This window comes from Chaetura pelagica, unplaced genomic scaffold, assembly GCF_000747805.2.
Source record: "Chaetura pelagica isolate M959 unplaced genomic scaffold, ChaPel_1.0 scaffold344, whole genome shotgun sequence".
Taxonomy (NCBI): Eukaryota; Metazoa; Chordata; class Aves; order Apodiformes; family Apodidae; genus Chaetura; species Chaetura pelagica.
Window position 1 is genome coordinate 10,271,851 of NW_009953098.1, and position 24,447 is coordinate 10,296,297.

A 24,447-nucleotide genomic window follows, 5' to 3' on the forward strand; every position below is an offset into this window, starting at 1 on the left:
AAAGCAATCAAACAGAGCAGCCTCCCTCCTTGTCCAGAAAGGGCTCCCTGAGCAAACCTGTCTGAAGTGCACGCACCGGGGCAGCTTCAACTGCAGTACATCCCTCCTGCCCTGCCCTCACCTCCCTCCCACACACCCTCTCCTTCCCATCAGGAATCATTACACATCAGTTAACAGTTACCTTGATTTTTTCACTCTCTTTCTGCACTTGCTTTGCATTTTCAACAATGGAGACGTTGCTTTTGTTCACTTCATTGTCAGCCCTGTGCCTCAGCCAGTCCTCGTACCCCTGGGCACACAAACACAGGCAACACCAACTCATGACAAAGCAAGGGAACTAATGAAAGAGGATGAGTGGGATCAGAGTGAGAGATTTAATTAAGAAACTTAACTAGTCCTCAGACCTCCTTCATGCCTGACAGAACATCAACCAGAGTAGCTCAGACTGAATCAACATACTTGTAAAAACTCCATGTGCATATTTGACAGATTTGGAACAGATTAAAATAACACACAAAAATAATCTATATGCAGTGCATGCAATGAGCAGTTAAATTACTTTAACATGTTTCTATTATTCTCAGTGCTGGCAAGAACAGGCTGATAAAATGAGTAATACACTTAGCACCCTGCAAGTCTTTCCTATGGTAACACAGGACAGGGCTCTTCAGTACTCACTGAAAGAATAAAACATTCAGATTTGAAGCAGATGGGTTTTACTCTAGGTCTCCCTTTCTGGCCCCTTCAGAAGAAACTTCCTTTGTTATTATTCAAACCTTCTTATAGAGGAAATTTGAACAGTCACATGTCCATATAAGAGGAAAAAGGGCTTTTAACATGAGGATTAGGTATTTTTGAGACTAGTGGAGTGGTTGAACAGAACTTAGCCTTTCCATTTACCAGCACAGGAGCAGAGCATGGGCTATATTTGGAGCATGTCTCTGCATCCTGAAAAGACCTGGAGAGCATTTCTAAAAAGAGAAGAAAAATTCAAGTAAAGCCAGAACCACAGCTGTAACCTTCAGTGACACTCACAGCTTGTTCACAACAGCACATGTAGAGATGCTTTACGTGGCCAAAACAAGAGAGACACCAATAACTCCACTCAAAACAGCCTCCTCTCTTGAAAAGCACCAGGATGTGTGTCTTTCTGAGAGGGATTCACCAAGCATACAAGCCCATTTTAGTGACTACTAAGTATATTCAAAGACATGCTCCTCATTTTCTCTACTGTATGCCCCCACGAGCATCCTACTCTCCCCACGCTGACACTGGTACCTGTTTGATTGCTGTGACAGTGATGACAAAGAAGAGCGGGAGGCCACTGGTCACTGGGCTGGTTGGGGTGTCCACTATCACCTGCAGAGAGAAAAAAGATACTGCTGACAACTGGTTTTCAGGCAGCAGAAGAATGAAAAACTCTGGTAACCAGGGAAAAAGGGTGCTCACCCCTGGGGGTAAATCACAGCCCAGCAGAGGTGGCAGGGGCAGACAAGAAGGACCAGCACAGGCCTCCCCAGGGATGTTCTCCTTTAACTCAAGGAGACTAGAGCACCGCCTGCTGAAGACTGTGGGATGTCCTCAGGTAGGAAAAACCCTAATTTTGGCCTTGCTGTAGTGGGAAACAAAAGCCTGGCTGTTGGGACAGGCTACACAAATGCAACTATTCAGAGTGTGGGTGCCCACAAACCTGCCCTCACCATGGGGTGTGCTGGAGGGCAACGAGGCAGGGAAGGAGGGTGGGGCAGAGGCAGCAGCAATACCTTAAATGAAAAGCAGCCTCATTTTTCACTGAGCCACAGGAGGGCCATTTCTCCTCTTTGGCAGTGAAGACAGGACAAATCTGAACCCTAAAATATGGTTGCTTATGAGACAGAGGACAGCACCAGTCATCTTGAACCACTGACACTCAGAGGTTAAAAATAACATGCTTCAGCCCAAATTACCCAGGAAATATATTGCAGAATGGAACATGAATATTCATGTAAAACAGAAACCCACACTTTGACTTCAAGGTCTCAAACTCAGGGTTCAGAGCACAATTTAAGCCCAGTAACTGCACGAGGGCCCTGAGGTGGAGAGCTGGATCCTTCCCTGAGCTGCAGCACAGACCAAACCCCTTCCTCCTTAATTAAACCTTCAGGCTGTGGGAAACTGCTTCTTCTGACTGTATAATTACTTATCCTAGAGGGTAAGAACAGCAGAACAAGTTCATAACTTGGAGAGCATAATGTAAGAGGAGAACAAGCAGCACTCTTGCCCCACCTTCCAACCAGGGCACACAAAATTGGCCTCCTTTTCCTGCTGTCTCCAGAGAGGACACGAGCACAAGAGGCAGACAGTGAGGGCTGTGATGAAAGGGATGGGGAAGCTAACCAGAAAGGCTTTGTGTCCCCACAAAGGGATTTTGTCTCCATTTGTTTGTGCTACCCTGGCATACTCACATAAAGCAGCACTTGGGTTTTTATTGTTTTATTTATGGCTGCCCATAAAATGCTGCATTAAGGACAGGACTGCTTTCCTAGGCTGGGAGGAAGCTACATGGAAATGTTTAGCTCTGTGAAATGCTGCTCATTGCAATTTAACCCTACACTCTGACCAAGGAGAGAAAAGCCAGATCACCTTGAAGTGGAAGACATACCACCACAAGAAGCATCCAGGTAAGTGGTGAGTTAAGTAGCCTGATGAACCAAGATAAACACAACAAATTCTTCCAGGAACACAAATGGCTTCCTGGCTCAAACAGGTATACAGATAGAAAGTCTGGTAGGAACCAGACTTTGGAGGAACAACCTTGAGTGAAGACAGTGTCAGGGTTGTACAGCCACATCACACAGGATGGCCAGTCACCAGGCAACATTCTAAAGTTTAGGCCAATCAGCCAGAAGCCATCTAGCAAAAACTGGACAGATCTTGGGAATACATGAGCAACTTTGGCTTTTAGCTGAGGACAAGGGAGAGGACCTCCTGCTGCCCAGCTGGAGAGTTTTCTGCACTTGTCAAAATGCAGTTGTATGTGTTTGTTTAAACAAAGGATATTACTTTTGTCTGCACAAATGCAGTATTATAGATGTATGAACACAAATATTAGATTACATCCCCAGAATAACTCATTTATGTATTTGGAGATTGCACACTCTGCACATCCTGTGGCTTGGTACCACTCTTCCCTTTCAGGCCTGGTGGAAAGCTGAGGGACATACAAGCAATGAGCCAGCACATTAAAGGAAGACTACTTTGAAGCTATTTTTGGGCTGTTTTAAGAATTCATCAGCTAAATTTGGATCCACTTAAAAGTGACAAAATCCTCCTGTTAATTAATAGTTTCTTCCTAACTCATTGTTTAGGAGACTGACAATCACAGCCCAGAGGACATCTCCATCAATCAAAAGGGACATTTTTCATTCCTGGCATCTCCTAAATTAGCTTGGTCTGCCTACAAACACCATTAGAATATTCTTACTCTGGGCCAGGACCTTCCACCAGGCATTCACTCCCCTTTTCCTTTGGGTGTTGCAATAGAAGTATCAAAGAAACAGCCACTTTTTTTTATCCCTGTTAATGTGCTAATAAGTGTTACACATTTAATGCACATTATTTTCTCTGAAACAAGAGCTGAATTTGGACTCCCAAACATTCTGATAAAGGATTTGAGCAGCAGGTGAGGTAGATTGGCCAGGCACCATGATCCTCCTCATGCAGCAGAAAGCAATTCCATTAAAGTAATTTAAATATAAGCACCAGCTATGGACACCATTTATCAAGGTATAACCCTTGGTATTTTAAATGAACAGAACCTGAGTGCTTTTTTTTTTTTTTTTAAGGGAAGTGACATCTTCAGAACAATGAGCACCTGGGGGCAGCCAGTTACTCTACATAGCAGCAAGTGCTGTCAGGTTGGGTTTTGCTCAAGTGGGTTTGATTTTCTTTATTAGATCATGAGGGTTGCTTCTTTATTTTAGAGGTGCTCACAGAATAAAACCAAGGGGGAACAGCCAGGCTCTTCTCTCATCTGTGTACAATGGACATGCAGAGAAACTGCAACCAGTTTTGTAAGTATAACCAAGAATATCTCACATTCTTCATGGCCGGAGGGTCAATAGATAAAATGTAATACCACATCACTAAATGGCCAACTACACAAAAAGGACATCTTGACTCCAGGGCATCGCTTCAGTTCAAGGCAAATTACAAATTCAGCCTGACAAAGTGGAGCCAGGCCAGGGAAACCAAGAGATGGAGGCGAGCCAACTGATGCTGGGAGAAATTGGCCTCTCATGTAGCACTGCCAGGAAGAGTCATCCCCAGCCATCAGCCTGGGATCCCCCGATTCTGCAGCAGTCACCAAAGGGACCATAAACCATAACTCTTCACCATAATGACAAAACATTGTAGACATCTGACTTCTAAACACGCAGCCTAGAAGGGAGTGATACCCCAGACCTGAACCACCAGCACCCCGGAGACACCAGAGAACAGCAGGAGCTGCACAGGGCTGTTTCATTTGCTGGAGTGGAGGTTTTGATGTCTATTTTCAGCCCCAGAGGAGACTGTCTGCCCCAGGCCCAAGTGCAGGATTTAAAAGGTCAGTAAATGCACTGTGGTGACTGTCTCAAACTCCCTTCACCCCAATTCATTGTGACAGCCTGATTTTCCTGGTTCACAGAACTGAAAATGAGTCCTCAGGTGTGCTCAGGATTTGCTCCTTAGCCAAAGCCACAGAGCAGAAAGGGGGTTGTGTATAAAATTTGCTATTTTGTCTGTGTAAAGCAGCTTCCTGAAGCTTCACGTTCCCAGATTTTACTCTTTTACACCTTAGTGGTGATTTGGCAGTGTGCTGGGTTAATGGTTGGACCTGATGATCTTAAAGGTCTTTTCTAACCAAAACAATTCTGTGATTCTATAACTAAGATATATAAATATCATATAACTTGGGAAAAGACAGTTAAGGAGCAGAACAAAAAACTAGATCTTAATTTCATAGCACCAAATGTATTTTCACAAGTTGACTGATTTTAACACTTCAAGAGTTACAATGCTTCTTTAAATTGTTTCAAAAGTCATTCAAACATCATCTCAGAAAGGCCCAAAAATTGTAATTATGCCTTGGATGGTGTGTCAGAATCATAACACAGCTTCCAGTTAAAAAAAAAGACAGCAAAACACCTACTTACAAGCACCAGTCAGCTTTGAACTTCACTTGTTGTTCAAGTTGTGCTTACCAGAGTACATAAATAAAACCCACCCTGGGCATTGAAGCTCTTACCTGCACAAGGAAGATGATGAGGAAGTAGAAGTTGGCAATTCTTCTAAACTGCTCAAAAAGGTTCTTTGGGAGGAAGTTCCAGAGGGTGTACTGTGGGGAAAGATGGGTTCACACAGAGACTCAGACACAGGGCTGACTGGGATTGTTTGTTTGTTTACTTTAAAGCAGGCAACTGTTAATCTTTTGTCAAAATAACCCAAACCACACTGTTGCACATGGTGAAGGGTAAAAAAAACAGGATCTGTTTCAGCATCCAACTTCTACTCAGGCATTTGTAGAGACACAATTTCATGAAGAAATAAATGCACAGCCCAGAGATTTTTTTTCCTGAAACCATCTGAGAGTTGTTCTGTTAAACAAAAAAAAAGCCATGTTGTCCTTACAAATGTATTAGGTTGTGCTTCATTACCATTTTAAGAGGGCTGTTGAATCATTTGTTTTGGAAAACATGTAGAATTTAAGAACAACATGGAAAATAAGGGGTCTAATACCTGATCCTTCAGTCTGCCTTGAATAAACAAAAAATAAGCAGTCAAGTCTTCAGACCAATATCCATTCAATTATAAAGAGACTGGTCAGGTAAGAAGACTCCATGCCTAGCAAATATAAATGGAAAAAGAAGAGCAAGGACACACCATTCAAAAATAAACTAGGGAAGTATTAAATTTAGTGCTAAAACAAACCATTTTGTCAGAGAAGGAACTGAAACAGGGGAAGTTGTACTCTCTGAAGGACCCTTGTGTGCCAGGGAAACATCAGTGGGAATGTTACACAAGTGAAATATGGTCCGACTCAAAACTTTTCCTCACTATGAACTCAGACAGCCCAGATATATATAAACAAGTAATATCCAAGCCGTATTAAAAAGAAAGGAAAGGGAAAACCCTCCTTACAGCTCAAGTAAAAGCCTGTGTGCTGAGCATCGTGAATCCTACACAACAAAATATGTATCCAGCTGTGGTAACAACACAGGATGTCACTTGTTTGGTATTTTACTTGAATTGGCTTCAAATCTTTTGAAATGGCTTCAAGAAGGACATGGAAAAAAGCTAAGCAGAAGGCAGACGGGTGTCATCACACAGTTTTCCACCATAAACAAAAGCTGCATTAATACAGTATGAATGTTTCCCCTTTCATCCAAAGGGATAAATGGAGCATGGTTATTTTCATCCCATCTCAAGAGAGAAAGAACCCACAGAATAAAATAATAAAATAGGGGAATCTTATTTTTCTGTCCATTTATAAAATAACCCCCATCCCCTTTTTGTAAATCTGAGCTGCTGCTGCCTCACACTGTATTACACTTAACTCCTCTGTTCCCAAAGGGAATGCCAGGAAAAAAAAACCCTCACCATAAAAGACCCACAAAACCCTTGTCTCCATGGGCTTTGCTCTCATCCAGCCCAGAAGGACAGAACTTGTACACACCCCCGCGGGGATGGATAGGACAAAGACTAACAGAGGCTGGAGCTGCAGTGAAAGGCACATACTCAGCTGCTCCACTTCTAGTCTGACCTTTACGTCCACCCTTGAGGAATTCTGAGTTTCTCAATTTCAAAACCAACCATCAGGGTGGACACGGGAGCAGGGAACACTGATGCCCAACGCACCTGCAGGAGCAGAGCAAGCTCACCTTGGAGGAGACAATCCTGTTGTCGCAGAACTTCTGTGCCACGTAGGCGTCCGTTTCCGAGACGGGCCGGTGCCCGACCACCACGGTGCGCGTGCCCACCCGCTGCTCCTCCCCAGCACACTGTCAGGGCAGCCACAAAAGGGAAACAGCAACTTTTAGCTCAAAAAAAAAAATCAAGTCAAATATTTATATTAATAGCTTCCAGCTTCCCAAGGCACCATGCTGTTCATGGGAAACAAGGCAGACGGAACCTCAAAAATTCCCTTCTCTGCCCCAGCAGAAGCTCAGAGACTGAAGAGGCACATGTAAGGTCAGGTAACCAAACCAAGGCAACTCTGAGCCTGCAACCCAGAGTCCCCACCACTGCTCAGTCACCAGCCCCCCTCAGACCACAGGGCATCCTAAACCACACCAGGACAGGTCACCACTCATATATACCATGCTACAGCCTGTGCTTGTACCCTGTGCCAATCTGCAGGGCAATTTTCCTCTCTTGGAGGAGAATATCTTTTTCAAGCACTTAAATGATATCCCTAATGACTTCTACACAGCTCTTCCTAGTCCCAACCTTGGAGGATCCTTCTGCCTTGGGTTTCTACAATGGTTCCAGGCTTTACCCAGGATCCCACAGATGACAACACAAACTGCACCTGCCTTTACACTTGCTCTGGTGCACAAAGACTTGGGATTTAAATTATATATACACACATACATCTGCTGGTTTAATATCTCAGATAATACCAGAAATAATGAAGTAGACACTTTCCCATCACAGACTCCTCAAAAAGACATACAGGGTGCTGAGGATGCCAGCATGTCATAAGTGAATGATAACCTGGTGTCACAAGGGTTTGATGACAGCCTCTCTGCTCCACACCAGCCTGGGAAAAGGACGAGGGGAATTACAGTAGAATAAATTCAATCCCATGGAAAGCAGAGCTGCTCCAGGGCAGGAGAGCATCCCTTGCATGAAGCCACAAGAGATGCTTAGAACAGGCCCTCACAGGAGAGGTCGTGGCACCAGCAAATTAAAGTTAGATCCTCCCAGCAAAATGAAAACTGTGTTAAAGTAACACAAAGTAAACAAGCTATCTGAATATAATGAAAAAGAGTGCTCTTCTAACTAAATGTAATTCAAATACAAATTTCCACCTTCCTCTAACTTCATTTAAAAACACTTGCAAGCTCATAAGAAGGCAGAGGAAATGCAGGTCCCCACCTCCAGCCCCAGGGAAAGCTCTCAGGTAGACAGGGCATCTCATGGGCTCCAGTTTGATCATCTCCCAGTTGCAGGCTGCCCAGCACATACAAGGTACTCAGCAGATCAAAAAATTCTGTTTCAAAAGTAACAGAACTGTGCAACAGTTTAAAAATCAGCTTTTCATTCTGCCCACATTCCATGTGCATATAATGAAGTGTTGCTGCCACAGACACTTGTGGCCAGAGGAGGAGACCTGGCTGGCATCAGGAAGCCTTTTGCAAGGTTGAATTTAAAACTCTGAAGTTAATTAAAAATGCCCTCTAAGAGGAAATGGAGTAGGAGGAAAAAAGGGTCATTTTAGGTCAGGTGAGGGTTTCCTCAGATTTAACATTTTGGATTTTAAAACACAAGCAGGGAAGACATTTGTCACTGTTCATGGTTCAAGGGCATTAGCAGGCAGGAAGGCTGCCAAAACACCAGCAGATGCTGTTCATACTGCACTTAGTCTTATTAATCCTCAACCCTGAAGCTTGTTTGCTTGGAAAACCCCCCAGGGCAGGAGATAGAAATGCCAAATCCCTATCCCATGCCAGCTGCCTGGCACAGGCTCAGCCCACACAGGTGGGTGCTCCTGGTGTGCCCCGAGCCCAGCTCAGCATCCCAGTCCTCTGAAGGGCCCCTCACAGGCAAGCTGGTCAGGCTGCCAGCAGAACCCAGTTGTAGAAAAGATGCTTTGAAAACAACCAGGCTAAGACAGCAAGGCCTGGAGCTAACCACTGCTTTGGGAAAGTGAAAACAATCAATAATTGAAACTTAAGCCAGCCCTATTCATGTACCTGGAGCAGCAACTATGAAATGGATCCTGCCCCAGGAGTAAGGTCTGCAGCTCTTCCTTCCCCCAGCTCCTCATCCATGTCTGCAGCACCTTTTGTTAAAGAAGTGTTTTTATACCATGCCTAATCCCAGTTCAGTGTGCTGACCACTCTCACTAAAGCTGTCCTCAAGCCACCAGCAGCAGCTGCTCAGAGCAGAAAGCCTCTCACTCACACCCCTGCGTGGTGTCCCTGCACACCCTGGAGGCAGAGCCAGCACCCCTCAGGCTCAGCTGCCTCCCAGACACAGACCAGGCAGGCACACACTCCAGCCAGGGAATGCCAGTACCCCAGCACAGGCCAACCACTCTCCCAGTCTCACCACAACTACCTGCAAACATCACATCTTCTGAACAAAAATGAGACCCCAAAAAAGGTCCCTGATGTATCTACTGCATTACAGAGGTGGCAGCCATGGGTCTCACCAACCTGCACCCCAGGAGTGGGAGGCAGAGCCATTCATCCACACCATAGCAGAGCTGAGGAGCAGAGACTGTCCCCATGCCTGAAGTCCCCAGGCAGGAGCTGGGTGAGCCTGGTGAGCATCCCTCCAGTGCTAGGAGGAAATAACCCTCCCCTGCCCATGCTGCTGGCAGGGTGGTGGGAAAGAGCAAGGTGGGGGTTTGTTAAGCACCCACATTGGCACAGAAGCAACAAAGCTCTGGTTAAAACACACTTGGAAAAACATACACAGGTACTTACTCTTCAAGACCATCCATAGTTAGCCATGGGAAACCTGGAGCATGTGGAGAAGCCAAACCCCAGGTGTTGTGTGGTAGCTGACTAAGCCCCACCAAATGACCACCACCAAGTCCTGGGTGGGCTTTCAGCCCTCAACTCCCCTTCAGTTTTTTGCATTGCCTGCAAAGATGACAGCAACCCCCTCTGGGGTGCAGAGCCCACTGCAGTGGCAGCAGAGGGAGAAGTCCTCACTCTGTGGTCTAACCAGACTCCCACAGCTCCCAGCATTTCATTTCCCACATCATGGTGTCACACCTGCAGCCACGTGAGGAGCTAGAAGGCTTCAAACCACATCTGTTTTTTTCACCTCCCAGAAAGCCAGTGCACACCATGATACCTCATGACAAGAGGCCTGGGTTCAGCTGAGCCATTAGGAGCTCTTGGTTTGCCAAGCCCACCTGGAACAGCTCTCCAGGTTGCTAATAGATTGCTGAGTCCTAATAACAGCTCTCAACAGAGACTTAGAAGGAGATTTAAGGAGTAACTGCCAGGCTTTTGGAGGAAATTATAAAATATGCAGATTAGTGAGGAAAGGACTGAGATGACTTTTCCCAACCGCCTTTCACAAAAAAATTAATTCCAATGGCAAAATAAAATGAAAATATTACTTGGATACATTTCAAATGGCTGCCTCGTTGCCTGGTGGGGTTTTATAAAACCCATGCCATGGGGTGCAGGAGTCAGCTGGTGCAAACAACAGCCAGAATTTCTTCTGTTTAGAGCTAGGCATGACAAAAGGATCACTTAAGAAAATAAACACACTTACTCCCCACATGCACTTTATCACCTCCCTCTGCCCAAGTGTGGTGTTTGCAGGAGTGCTGGGAGAACCAGAGCTATCCATAGGGATTAGCAGCTCCAGATTGTCCAGGGGCTTAGGATGGTGCATCCTCCCATCAAGCCATGAGGATCTGGGAATGCTGGTAGGTGATCCTGCTCCCCTCTCTACCATACTGTGCCCCAGTAACCCAAAACAGCACCCCAGGGGGCACCACACACCCTGGGAACTGAGAGGAGGGAGAGCAGGAGGTGCCTCTGAGAAGGGACACTCTTCTGCTCAACATCACTTGAAGACCAGCCCCAAAGATGTGGATCTCTCCTGCTCTGTTTCAAGCTTCAGGTCTGGGCTCCTGCTCTTCTCCCCCAGTGTCTAACCAAGCCCACCAGCAAGTCAGCCTCTTAGCAGGGCACCCAAACCAGATCTCTCCTGAAGGAGCTCAGCTGGAAGACAACTAGGGTGACAAACACAAATCATAGGAGAAAATGATGAGGCTAGTAAAGCTGTGCTGTTCTGCCAGGAACATCTTACTGATTAGGCAGCTCACTATCCATCTTCACTTCTCACCTGGGGCAGGACCAGGCTGCAGCAATAAATCACACTGCCCATGCAGGCACACAGGCTCTGCTGCAGGCACAGCAGGGCAAAGGCTGCTACTGCAGTAGAGCCACAGAGAAATTCTGACACAGACCATCCTTCTCTTCAATATTGTGGTATAAGCCAATGCTCCTGCACTTCCAAGTTTGTCAAAAGGCTACTTATTGCTGGAAGCAGGAATTTGGAATAGACAACATTAGGGATAATGGCTATTTTCTTATATTGTCCAAATTTTCAGTGCCCATCTCCACACATCAATACATCCATGGAAGCTCAGCTAAGGTTCAGCATTTTGCTATAAACCTTCCTTTCAGGAATTAGTGACAGGTTAAGATTAGAAGGCATTAGACCAGGGCTAATAAAAAGTCCAGGGTTGCAACTAATGACCCAGTACCATTTATGACTTGAAACAGTTGGAGCATTACATAGAGATGGCAGAATTTCATTTGCAGCCCACAACACTCCCCAGATTCTTCGCCTGAGTTTGGGCAAACCTCCCTTTGTGCCTCTATCCCTCTCCAGCCATGCCCTTCTCCCACAAAAATCTCCTGCCCAGCACCAAAGCTCCTGCCTGGCTCCCAGAGAGGCTCTTCACCCACCCTCCCAAACTTCTGGGAATCCAGCACAGCACCATGCAAAGTACCCAGACAGTACTTGATAAAAGATGCAAACCTAGGTAAAAATTAGCAAGCCTGGGTAAAAATTAATGGAGTTAGACCAAGTTCAAGAAGAGAGGTGAACCTGTGCTCTACAGCCGCTGTTGACATAGAGTCATTCTATGTGGGCTATTTCTAGGGCAGCTGCAAAAGTGTTTAATTATATCCCCCATATGGAAAACAGGTGTCTGTGCTACCTCCTGGACCCATTTACAGAGAAAAAATAGTGGCAGAAAAAAAAAAGACCCACACCATTTGATTTACTATGGTTTCAGAAAGCTCCTAAACCAGAACTAATCAAAAGAAACTCCTTTCATGTTTGCTAAAGATATCTTCAAGCCACAAAGTAAATACAAATAACTTAAAGAAAAAAAGATCTAATAAAAGCCACAGGCATTTAAAAAAGTCATCTGCTAAAACCAGAGATAATTACATAGTACAAGTACAAAGCTCAAAAATTTGAATGAAATCACAGCTTATATTAAATATATGCAGAAGATTAAATCATATTACTTGGCTCATGAATAGTTTAAAGTCTAATCACTCCTGTATTGTTCCATTTATCATTAAAGTAGTTGAGAAGACAACCTCGTTTACAAAAAAAGCCTGCAAGAACAACACCACCTCCTAGAACAGCCTGTTCTAGCTCCCATTTCAGTTAGCCCTAGAAGAACCAAGAGAAACACAGCAACAATTTCAAAAAGCCTTCACAAACTTACTGTAACATCCCCAAAGCACCCGGCAGTCTCACCAAGTCACTCAGCACACCAACCAACCTCTTTGCCCGATCAATGTGTTTTTAATTGAGTTTTTTCTTGCCAGTTTTTCTATGACTCTTTGTCCTTAGTAATTTCTACCCCAGGAAAAGCAACACTCTGAGAAAACCCTTAAAAACTCAGCAGCACAGACTATGCTTACCCATGCTGACCACATTTTTAGGCTGATCTCCTGATTTAGAGAGAGAGAATTTGATCGATCAGGATGAACCCCACAGCTCTGCCCTACGGCTGCAGGAAAGGGCTGATAACATGCACAGTCCTCAGAAAAAAGCCAAAACCAACATTGCATTACAAGAACTAAGAGCCCACAGGTCCAAGAGCAAGGGCTGAAGGTAAGCACAGCTCTGAGCTCCTTTCCCAGAGAGGACTTTTGCTGCTCATTCTAAACAGAAGAGGGAAGGCTGGTAGCTTGGGAAAGTGAAAGGCTGAAATTTAAACCAGTCTTTCTCCTCATGGAGGCTGAAGCTCTGACTGATACTTTAAGAAGAGAGGGAACAATTATCAGCAAGGAGTGACCACAGGAGAAAAGCTGGCTCCAGGCAAGGGGGAGGGATGCAGGGGACAACCATGCAAACCTCCAGATCATGCAGAACAAGCAGCAACAGCAAAAAGAGGAAATGAGGGAAAAGGTTCAATGTTTTTTTTTAAACCATGGTCAGTACTTCATGAAGTTCAACACCCAGACTTCATCCCTGGTCCCCCAATAGGGATGACAAAGCAATGGATGATGTGCTCTAGCAGAGCATCATCAACCCAGACATCTTAGTGAAAGTCAAGGTGCATCCAGCAACACAAAGGGTCCCCATGCAGCCCATTCCCATGTCCCCTCCATCCCAAGGACCTGCTGCCTCACCATGTGGACTTGCAGCAAGGTCACCTTCACCAAAGGCTGGAGAACAGCAGAAGCCAACCAGACTGAGTTTCCTGGAAAAGCCTACTTAGTCAACAAAGCCACTGATAAAACCAGCAAGAGACAGCAGGGCGGGGAAAAGAGAGGAAAGAGCTACTTTAAAGATTTTTAAAGGGTGGAGAGAGGAAACAAGTGTTTTTTTCCCCAGATAATACACTTATAGGAGGGCCCAGCCCTCTCCCAGACTCGGGGTGTGCCAAGTGCAGGGAAGACAGCCAAAAAGAGCTTTTTTGGTGGGGGTTTTGGTTGTGCTTTTCTTTTTCTATCTGCAGAAAGTCTTTGCACATGTTACACATGCATCTTCCTGGCAAACGTGCCACATTGTCCCCAGTCACAGCCTCATTTCAGCAGCTCTAGCCAAAAAAGTCAGGTTCACATATGATGATGAAAGCAAAACGCCCACCAAAGCCAGCAGATATTGACTGGGAGGGCATTACTTCAGTGCTGCTGTTTTGTGGAAAATCTTTTGCTCCTGCTCAAACAAAACCACTGACCTTTGGAAGTTTTCAGGATCTCAGCTCTTCTTCCCCTGCCCTGTTGGCAGCCAGAGTTATGAAACCACTGCTCATCTTGAAATGCAGGCAGCATATTTTTATTTTTGACAGTTCAAAACTTTGACCAGCATGCTGCCAGCATATCAAATTCAGGCTCACAGCAACATTTCAGACTACTGAACAGAAGAAAGGACTTTTGAGTAAGAGCCCAAATGTTTTGCAGAGGTCACAAAGCAAATACAAGGTCTTCCCATTTTCAAACCTCTTCCTCCCTCTTTTTCCCAGCTCAAGCTGTGCACATGTCTGCTCAGCAGCAGCTATTTTACAGTGCAGTGAGCTCTTCAGAGCAGTGATTTGCCTTGGCAAAAGTTAAAGAGCAAACTGGAAAAAAATTCCAAGTTTGCAACTGTCAATGCTTGCATCAACTAGAAGAGCTATAATTTGTTGGCTTTCCTGTTGCTTTCTCATCCTCCAAAAGCCAGAGCTCTTCAGTTATGGAAACAAATAAAACCCCTAAATACTATGTTGTGCATCCCAGCTCGGCCAGAGGTTACTCTGACCTCTGCCACCTACAGACATTTCCCCCCTTTTTAACTTTTCCCAGCATTTCAGAGCCAGCCAGCAAACAGCCCATTTCCCAGAGCACTTTCCTCCCTTTCCCCCCAGGAAGCAAGTCTGCCTGGCCACCCACCCACCAGGGGCAGAGGCTGCAGACCCCCCTGCCAGGGCAAGCATCACCTCAGCAACTCAGGAGCAAGGGTTTGTACTCAGCCTGTGTCCCTCCAGGTCAAGCTTTTTCCCAAGGTTCTGTCATATTTCCCACACAAAAGCCACCAGGAGGGACAAGAGGGCAGGTCACCAAGTCCTGCACCAGCATCTCAGGGCACCCTCACCCCTGCAGTGGGTACCTGAGGTCCCAGCCCTCCGTGCTGCTCACTCGCACTTGTCCAGATTAAGATTTTTTACTTCAAAAGAGTAAAAGCTGTGATTTGCTAACCCTCCCCTTGATGTGCTGCAGAGAAACATTTCCACAGAAGCAGCAGGACTTATAAAGGGGAAGAGAGAGAGAAATAAACCTACTTCCACACCTTGCTGCACAGACAAAAATCAGCTTTACATGCCCCAGACCCCATCTGGGGTCTTTTTATCTCCAGATACTATAGTAACCAACAGATTTATCCTTGGAGCTTCAGGCACAGTTACACTAGGATACCAGATCAGTGCAATCCACCCAGTCAGCAGTGAAATCCTGAACACGTGGTCTAGGATTGTTTATCTTCAGGAAATCCTCTTGGCTCATATTCCTGCCAGGCTGGGTAGAGTGGCTGCAGATCAGCTCCAGCAAAGCACCCACCACCCGGGGCTGAGCACAGCCAGAGGCACAGCAGCCAGGTTTGGCAGCAGGAGGGAAATCTGCTTCTCCACAGGGACCTGGAGATGAAGTCTGAGCTGGCCCCAGGATGCCAGGCTTGGAGCAGGAGAGGTTTTGCTGAGGTTCATCCTGGCCTTGTCAGCTGGAGAAGAGAGCTCATCCTGTGCAGAATGGGAAACATCCCAAGAGATGGCCCTGGTGACTCACAGCAATTCCTATCCCATCCCACCCACCACCTTCCCTAGACAGGCACTGGGATAAGGTCATTCCTGCTCTCAGTTACCAAGATAAGCTCCTTCTCCCAAGTTTTCCTTTCTGCCCATCTCATCTCCCCACCCTGCATTTACCAGAAAGGTGCTTGTCAAGTGAAGAGTCCCACTTCCAACCACTCAACTGCACTGGAAAAACCCACCCCACGGAAATGATGCACTCCACAGTGATGATTTGGCTAATATAAGGATGACAGCCCTCTGGGTATCACAGCTAATTTTACTGTGCTCCCTCCCTGAGCAAACATTTAAAATAAAAGGTGAGGTGGAAGGAAGAGGGAAAAAAAAATAAAAACCTTCCCCAAGAACTGGCATGCAAAGCACCACCCTGCAAGCCAAAACCAATGAATCAATATTGCATTTTAAGCTTGGCTTTGCAGCCCCTGTAAGAGCAGGGCTGAGCTGAGCGGGTGCCCCCAGTGCAGCCTGAGCCCCCCCAGCCCTGAGGTACATCACCCCAGGCAGCAGCCACTGGGCTGTCTGCAAATGCTGGGAAGGAGTTACACAGAAATCATTCTAAAAGATAGCAAAACTGCTCACAAAGGGGTTTTATTTTTTTTTCTTCCCCTACATCCAATTTCCTGGCAGTGAGATTTTTTTTCTTCCCCTCTCTTAAGCCAATTGAGACTCAGGCAATGGAGCACAGCATTGCTGCAGTCTAGCAGTACTTAATTTTTATTACTGCTGAAAAGATCTTGGATTGCAATACCAAAGAGACACTTCAAATTGTCTAGTCTTGCCTGTTGCACGTCTTACTCAGCTTTCCTAGATCCTTTACTGCACAAGAAAAATAGAATCCCTTTTTGTTTTGCAAGTCAGTGCACTTGCCACAATACTGCAAACAAATTACATCTATGAAGTGAGCCTTGCCTCTGTTTTCCACTTTAGTAGTCTTATGAAATCTTATTAAGGGTATACAGAGTACTTGAAGACAGGCCAGACCTAAATGCTGCTTGCTGACCCTTTGAAAACAGTCAGCTAGATACTACCAAGCCCTCCACATACTGTCCTACAAAAGCAAGACTGGGGCCAGACCAAGAGCCCTTTCACCTATAGATCATGCAAAACTCAGAGGAAAAAGCCTGCAGCAAAGCATTGCTCATCCAGGGCCAAAAGGAGGTTAACAGGAACCTTGCTAGAGTTTTGAACAAAAATAACAAGCCTGATTCGCTCCCAAAATACCCCAGCTAGGAGACCCTTGCAGGTGTTTACCCCTCCTTTCTGCTTGCAGGAAGAAAACAAAAAGCCTTTTACAAACAGTCAGATCACAAATAAATGCATGAAGCTCTTATGAAGGAGAGCAGGACAAATGACTCTGAACTACAAACGCTCTCAGTTACCGCCGGATGTCAAGAGCAGACGCGCTTTGAGACTAAATTGGCTTCAGTTGGAATCCCATCTCAAACTAAATGACTATGTTTTTGGGGAAAAAAAAAAAAATACTAGAGAGCCTGACATACTGCAAATCATGTGCAGAAGGAACTGCCTAAGGAACTAAAAAAAGATTTTTACAGATACTGGTTCTGAGCAGCATCCATAGCAGCGAGCATCCCTATGAGAGCATGAAACATGATGAGGGGTAGCAAAGAACCACCCAGGACTGCTTCCCATCCACCAGTGAACCCCTCTTTAGGGTAATGATCAGCTCCTCTCCCCACCCAGCCCCACATGCAGGCACACAGCTCAATATTTATTCAAATGCATTTTGCAGCCATCAAACCCTTGTGCCAACCACCACCTAGAAGCTCCCTGGATCTTGGCTACACCTGAGAAGCCCATAAGCAAAATAAATGTATTTAATGCCCTTATATATTATTTAATGCATATATATATACACACACACAATAGCTGCAGCCTCTGGGCAGAACAGGCTTTCCTGACCCAGCAGCCCTGCTGCTGCCAGGCAGGAGCCAGGCAAAGGCAGGGGCCAGAGGAAACCTTCTAAAACAGGAAAGTTCCATTGCTTCCCCAGGCTACAAGTTAGTAAACTAAGCTCTACAACAACTTGCCACTGGCTGGCCCCCCCCCCCCGACAAAAGGGTGATGGTAACCCATGTAACTGCTCCACACAACTCCTAGTGTCAACTTCACTGCTAAAAGCAAAATAGTAGCTGCTGAAATCAAACCTTAACCAATTCAGGCAAACACCAGCCAACAACTCACTGGTGGGATGTTGAATAATTCAAAGTAATTAAGTGAACTACAATGTGATGGTTACATGGAGAGCAGTCGTGACTCCTTTGTGGTGGCAGAGCCAGCCTGTGGAAAGGGGGCAGGGAGTCACAGGAGAGCAAAACTGCAGGAGAGAGATTTTGTAGAATAATTTAATAATAATAATAGCCTACAATCATCAGCATGAGCAGCAGTGTCCTTATTACCCACCTCCAGTGAGAAGGACACACTTTTTGCCCAGCAGTGCCCCAGAGGACAAGCCATGGTATGAGCACAGCACACTTCATGCCATGTCTGTCACACAGGGCTGTCACACAGGCCCTGAGCAGCAGCAGCTAATGGGTTAATCACTGGTGGGCACAGCCTGGCACCCCAACCTGCCAGGGATCAGCCCTGCCTGGAGCCCAGCACCTGTGTGGGCCCCACAGCTTTGAGAAAGCTGCAAATGCCTGAGCAAACAAGGGAAAACACTAAAAAATACCTCAGTGTGGTTTGGCCACAAATAGGGGGAAAAATAAAGATACTCTCTACTTGCAAGAGATTAAGGGCTGGGGGTGACAAGTAGGGTTCTCCCAGTGGTTTGCATCATGGCAGTGGGGTTGGAACCAGATGGTCTTTAAGGTCCCTTCCAACCCAAACCCTTCTCTGACATGCAGAGCTCAGAGCCCAGGTTGGACACTGAGGAGAGCACGAGCAGGTGAAATCCACAAACACCCTGTCAATCACACTGGCAAAAACCAGTCCATCCTTCCCAAGCCCAGACCTCAGCAAGCACATCAATATTTCTGAGATGAGCAATAAGCAGCTGATTTCAGTCTAAACCCACAGGTAATGTATTTTCAAAGATCACCTTGGGCTAGCCTGTCCCAGCACTAGGCATGAGCTGCCCCTTGCTCCTCACTGCAACCCAACCCACTGCCCCAGGCAGGGCTTGCTGGGGGACACTTTTTGGCAGAAGGCCACCACAGCAACCAGCCAAGCCAGGGGAGAAGCACAGGAAAACCTCAGCACTGCCCTCCAGCCTCAGCACCCGCTTCCTACACACAGATAAATGCAGGAAACTCCCTTGAAAAAACCCCTGAGCAAACGTTTTCAGGGAAAGGCAAATGGGTTAATAGCACACTCAGTCACCCCGTGTCCAAGTTTCTTGGAGAACTCGCACTCCCAGACACCAGAGCCAGACTGAACAGCTCAGTGCCTCCCTTACCCCTGCAATGTCAGCTCCTCCAGCAGGCAGACCTTGGCTGCAGGTATCACAAGGAATGTCCCCACCCCAAGGAATCAGCAGCCAAAGGCTGCTTTTCTGTTGTACTGTGGGAGGAAGATGCTCACAGGGGCCTCAACCTGCACTGCAAAAACCATGGTCACTGGCAGAACAGCTCATTCTGGTGTGAAGGTTTCTTCTGGCCAAGAGACTCCAGTAATGTTCTCCACAGCTTTGCTTTTAACTAAGATTTCAAAGAGTTCTCTCCACTAGAGAGGACATCAACAGTTACAGCCAGAAAGCAGCAGTTTGAATCAGAAGGGAAGTGCATAAACCAAAGCAACAGGATGAAATTGAAGGCAAGGCTGAAAAGCCTGCTATTAATAGACAGCCTGTTTGCTTTTACAATTTTTATTGTTAAAAGCAAATTGCCATGTAACTCAGTCAGTCCAACACCAAACCTTCCCCACACAGCCCAGACAATCATTATTATTCTTAGCAAAACACCAACTGGAGACAAACTGTTTCAAGTGAAGAATAAAATGCAGCCTTAAGATGTGTGTTACAGAAAAGCTTCTGCACACTGTGAGTTTAACTGGCAGCACCACTGATCATTAATGTTTGACCAGTGCTTTCCAGTCCCTCCTCACAGTAGGATCTAACCTCTCCAAATTTTAACTGCCTGCATGAACATTTCCATGCAGCTGCATGTCCAAGGCTTGCTTTTTATTTATTTTCAGCCAAATGGTTGAGCTATTCCTGGGAATAAGGCTACAGTGAGGAGACTGCTGTGCAACATGAAAGAGAAACAGTTACAGGAATTTGAGAAACTCCTCTGTCCAGATTTGCCATGGAATTTGAGACCCTGCGTCCCCATTTTCCAGGATAAGGGCATTGAAAAGGGATTTCAGCCCTGGGAAAGAGCCTTTTGCAGGTCCAGGTTCCCAATTTGAGCCTCTTCTGACTTCCCTGTGGTCAAGCATGAGCTGTCTTGTGGCTGCTACAGGGGAACTGGCCCCGCGCGCCCCAAGCGCCACTCGCACGTTAAATACGTTACGAAATAAAGTCCAGAAACATTCATGAAAAATTCAAGTTGCTTCATTAAAACCCACACTCTTTTCAAGTGTGGGATTTCTACAAGCAGACCTGTCACCCAACATCACAGAGACACCCCAGCCCCAACACTTGCTGTGGGTTTTTGTCACATCATTGAAAGCAAAAGGCTTCTGGTGGAAATTGGCAGGCAGGTAGAAGGTATTTGACATGCACCTCCACTCTTACATGGCTGGACTGGGGGGGGAAAAAAGCAATTCTCAAGGCTTTCAACTCCCACCTATGCTCTTCTTTCTTATTAGAATAGGAACAGCAATCACACTTGGTAATGCTTGGTTCACACTCTCTTAAAAAAATTAAAAAGCAAGTATGAAAGAAAATCACAGATGTGTCCGTGGCCCAAAATAGACTATTACACATTTACTGCAAAAACTAAAGACAAGAGTGTAAATCAGCATCCTCCACCTCAGACACAGACATCTCCCACAAGACTTACTCAGGCATCCCCCCCAAGCTGGGGGCATGGTTGGGGTGGGGGCACAGCAGCCAGCAGTGGTCAGCCCCACAGCACCCCAGGGGCTTTCCCCATCTGCCCTTGTCCCTCCTCATCTACTTCCCATTGCCAATGAAGAATTTATTTCCCTTCTAAAATTCGTGATTTCCTGCCATTCAAATAGGTATTTTTTTGCAGGGTGCCCAGCAGGACCTGCCCCACAGGGCTCAGCATCACCACCTTTCGTGCTCCTTCCCAGGTGTGACTCATCTCCCCAGCCTCCAGCACATCTCTTGAGTCAACACATGCCACCTCCAAGGCCTTGCTCCTACTCTGTTCCTCCCCAAAGGGGCCAGGAAGGGCTGTGGGGACACGAGGGGACACAACTGTGTGCTGCTGCTGGCTGTGGATGCAGTGGAGCATCCTGACCCAGACCAAACTTGGCAGCACTAGCCTCAGCCCCACCCCAAGGTGTGTGGGGTTGGGGGTCACTCAGGCTAAGACAACCTTAAAGAAAATCCAAAGGAGCTTCACAAAGCTCTAGCAGAGCCCAAATGGAGCCCAAACCTCACACCAGGCACTGCTCCTGTGTATGTGAGCCCCCCGCCTTACAGGGCCAGGGTCTGTACCCCTGCTGTTTTGGGAAGGGTAAGGTTTTGGAAAGGAAGTCTGTGATACTCACAAGTGCTTTTCCAGGGGAACCCTTCCCTGCTGCCCACAGAACACCAGTGGCAGGCAGGCACAGCTGGGGGATGTAAAGCAAGGGGTGAAGCAGTGCCCAGGAGCCTGGCTGGGGCAGCCCCCACAGGGGGGACAGGGCACAGGTGACATTAAAGCCCAGCTCAAGTGCCAGTCCCCTGCAACCTTGCCTTGTGGCAGTTTGCAAGCAATTTTTTTTAATTAGATAAAATGAGTCCCAGATGGAAAAGCTCCACCAAGCATGCAAATGAAAAGTAGCAGTTGGTTACAAAGGCAGCTCCTCCTCTGTTTTAGGGCTGCAAGAAGCAAACCCCCTTTGCTGTCTTTACCATCCCTCCACAGGGAAGTGGGCAAGCCTGAGGTGTTCCCCCTGGGACACCAGGGGACAGACAGGTCCTGGCCTGGGGGAGCTGACACATCCTGAAGAGAGGAGGGCAGGAGACCCCAGAGCTACATAACCAACCAGGGGGTAGCCCCACTGCTGGCAGCCACACAGCAGGAAGGGATGGGCACCCCAGAAGACCAGCAACAGAACATCATTACCAGCCTGAAGCAAAGCAAAGGCACCAAGCCACAATGCAGGTCCAGCCCAGGGACAAGCACTGAAGGCTCATTCAAGAGGCATCTTCCTTCTCCCACCATCAAGCACATGTTCCTGAGAGCCAGCAGCTAAGGACCAGAGCTTGCTAAGGACCCAGGGATTTACCAGGGCATGGGCTGCAAAGAGGATCAGACCTCAAGGTATTTAATGAAAAGCAAGTAACACAAGGCCCTGTTGTTAGATACTACACAAAATGAAGAATTTTGCTCCTAAGTAGGGCTTGTTTGTTTTCTTACCCTGGATTTTACACAAGAATAAATACCAGAGCAAGGACCTGCACTAACTGCAGAGGCAAGAGACCCAGGCAGCAAAACAGTGACAGGCAATCACCAGGTGCCCACGGGCTCAGTCAGCACAGGGTACCCCAGGAGGAGGGAGAGCACCCGGGGGTGCTGCCCCCCCAGCCTGCCTGCGTGGGGGCATTGGTAACTGTTCCTTCTCCATTTCTTACTTGGCTCTTAGAACAGCCCAGGTCTGCACTGGCCCAGCAGCAGGAGCAGAGCTGTGGTGCAGAGCTTTGGCCTGCACGTACAGCAGTCTGTGCTCTTCAGAACCATCCAGGAAAAGTAACCTAGGAAAAAAGCACATTGCCTTTCATGCGTGAAACAGGAACCAGCACTTCCCAGGAATCTACCAAGTGAGTTTGGAAGTGGGCAGCATTCACCCCACTCCTGCAAGGAGCCCAGCACGAGGAGACAGACTGAAACCCTCCCTGGTCACCAACACACTTCCCTGCTCTACTCCTGCATCCTCCCCACAGCAGCTGTACAAGTAGCATGAGACTAAAAATAAGATTCCAATGCCAGAATCTCTTTCCAAAAAAGAACTAAAGTTATATTTCAAGCTGACAGTATCTCTTGAAAGTGGATTAACCATAGCAATCCTGCCTACCCACAGCCATCCCAGCCCTATCTCTCCTTTTGGCAGGGATGATTTCAATAGTGTAAATTGAAGTTCAGAGTCCAACTTGTATCTGCAGAGAGCATCAGCCTGTACCCCAGGGCAGCAAAGCAGACTCAGTCTGTCCCTTTTGCTCTTTTTGCCACCCCATTTTGTACCCTACCCAGGATAAAAAAGTTTATGGGAGAGAGAGAAACAAAGTCATAAAATAGTCATGTTACAGGGCAAGACATACTCATTGTGCCCAAGCTGTGACATATCTGAAACAGGATTTTTAATATCCGTTGGTATTTATGAGTCTCTGGCAGAGAACACACAGTGGAGAGATAACAACATTTGTCTGAGTAGCCCTATAGGATCTGAAGTGCCAGAAAATCCGCAGCCTTTAACAATGGCAGTGAATTTCTGCAACACCACTGTCACTAAACGAGCATCACTCAAAGCCCCACGCCACCCATACAGAACCAAGGGCAAGACAGCAGCCTGGGGATACCAGGAACACCAGCATGGGGTTTCCTCTCCTCCCACAGAGCAAGAGTGGGGACCAACCCAAGCTCAGCCAGCTCCTGAGAGCCCTGTGGGGCTGGAGAGAGGGCAGAGCCACAGCAGCCTGGCAGGAGCTACTATCTGCCTGAGGCCAGGGGGACCCATGCCCCTTGCACCAGCCTGATAACCAACAGGGCTCCCTGCTGCTCAAACACCTTACAAAGCCAGTGCATGGAAAAAGCATCCAACAACCCTCAGCAACGCCACAGTCACCCTGGCGAGCTCCAGAGGCCCTGAGCAGATTAACTCCTCCAACCAGAAAACTACCTCCAGCCCTCCAAACACACCCTGAAACAGTTAAGCACAGAACAAAGCTGTTCAAAATACCTGAGTTTGGTGTTCAGGACCATTTCTTCTCTGCTCCCATGGAGACATCAGGCCCTGGCAGTGGTGCATGTTCCCTCCCCATGCCAAGGGCTGGTGGGAAGTGCTGCAGAGCCACTGTGGGTCCACTGGGCAGCACAGGATGCCGAAGCCAGAGCCCAACCAGGCACCTCTGTGGGATCCCACAGCCACTGGTACCTGCTCACAAGAGGCCATCACCTAAAAATGCTCTTAGCCAAATGCAATAGCTCCAAAAGACAGAACTCATGCTCCAAAAAAACAGAGTTCATACCCCAAATGCCTCCCGATATCCCAAATGCCTCCTGATACTAGAAAAAGCCTCCTGTGAGGGCAGGTCAGAAGCACATAACACAACTCAACAGTCAGAAACTCAGGGTGTGGAGATTAGACCTGATCCATTTGTCCTCGGGGCTGCAGAACAATAGCTGCAGGTGTGTTCCCTGCCAGGCTTACCCAAAGCCTACAACAGCAATCCAGCCTACAAACAGGAAACTTAACCATTCTTCCTCCCCAGAACTGCTGCAGAGCTACCTCCAGACTTACAGAAGGAGCTGAGGGCTGAAAAACCCGGGTACCTGCCAGAGTACCTCAAAAGTGAGCACGAAGACACCCCTCCCAGCAGGTCTGCCCCCCGCAGAGCCGTTTCCCAACAGGTACCCGGGGGCCAAGGGGTGGGAGCAGCTCCCGGGGTGCTCACACCACATCCCTGCCGCTGGAACCCGGGGAACTTCCCCGGCCGTGCCCCGCGCGATGGCCGGCACCGCTGGCTGAGCGGCAGCTCCCGAAATGATGTCAAAACACCGGGTTTTTCACCAGGCTTGCTGTGGAAGATGGGGGGGGGGGAATGAGTAATTACAGACTTCAGG

General features: G+C 47.2%; 1 protein-coding gene across 1 annotated transcript in view; it reads right to left on the reverse strand.

Annotated features, from left to right (window-relative positions):
- The window catches only part of ATP11C (ATPase, class VI, type 11C), a 66,061-nt gene that overhangs the window by 30,415 nt on the left and 11,199 nt on the right, over positions 1–24,447 (reverse strand). The window contains exons 2-6 of the mRNA XM_009997250.1: positions 12,663–12,751; positions 6,900–7,019; positions 5,267–5,356; positions 1,279–1,359; positions 182–289 (exon numbers count right to left, since the gene is read on the reverse strand). Coding sequence (XP_009995552.1) covers positions 182–289; positions 1,279–1,359; positions 5,267–5,356; positions 6,900–7,019; positions 12,663–12,751 — 488 coding nt within the window. The remainder of the gene's footprint in view (positions 1–181; positions 290–1,278; positions 1,360–5,266; positions 5,357–6,899; positions 7,020–12,662; positions 12,752–24,447) is intronic.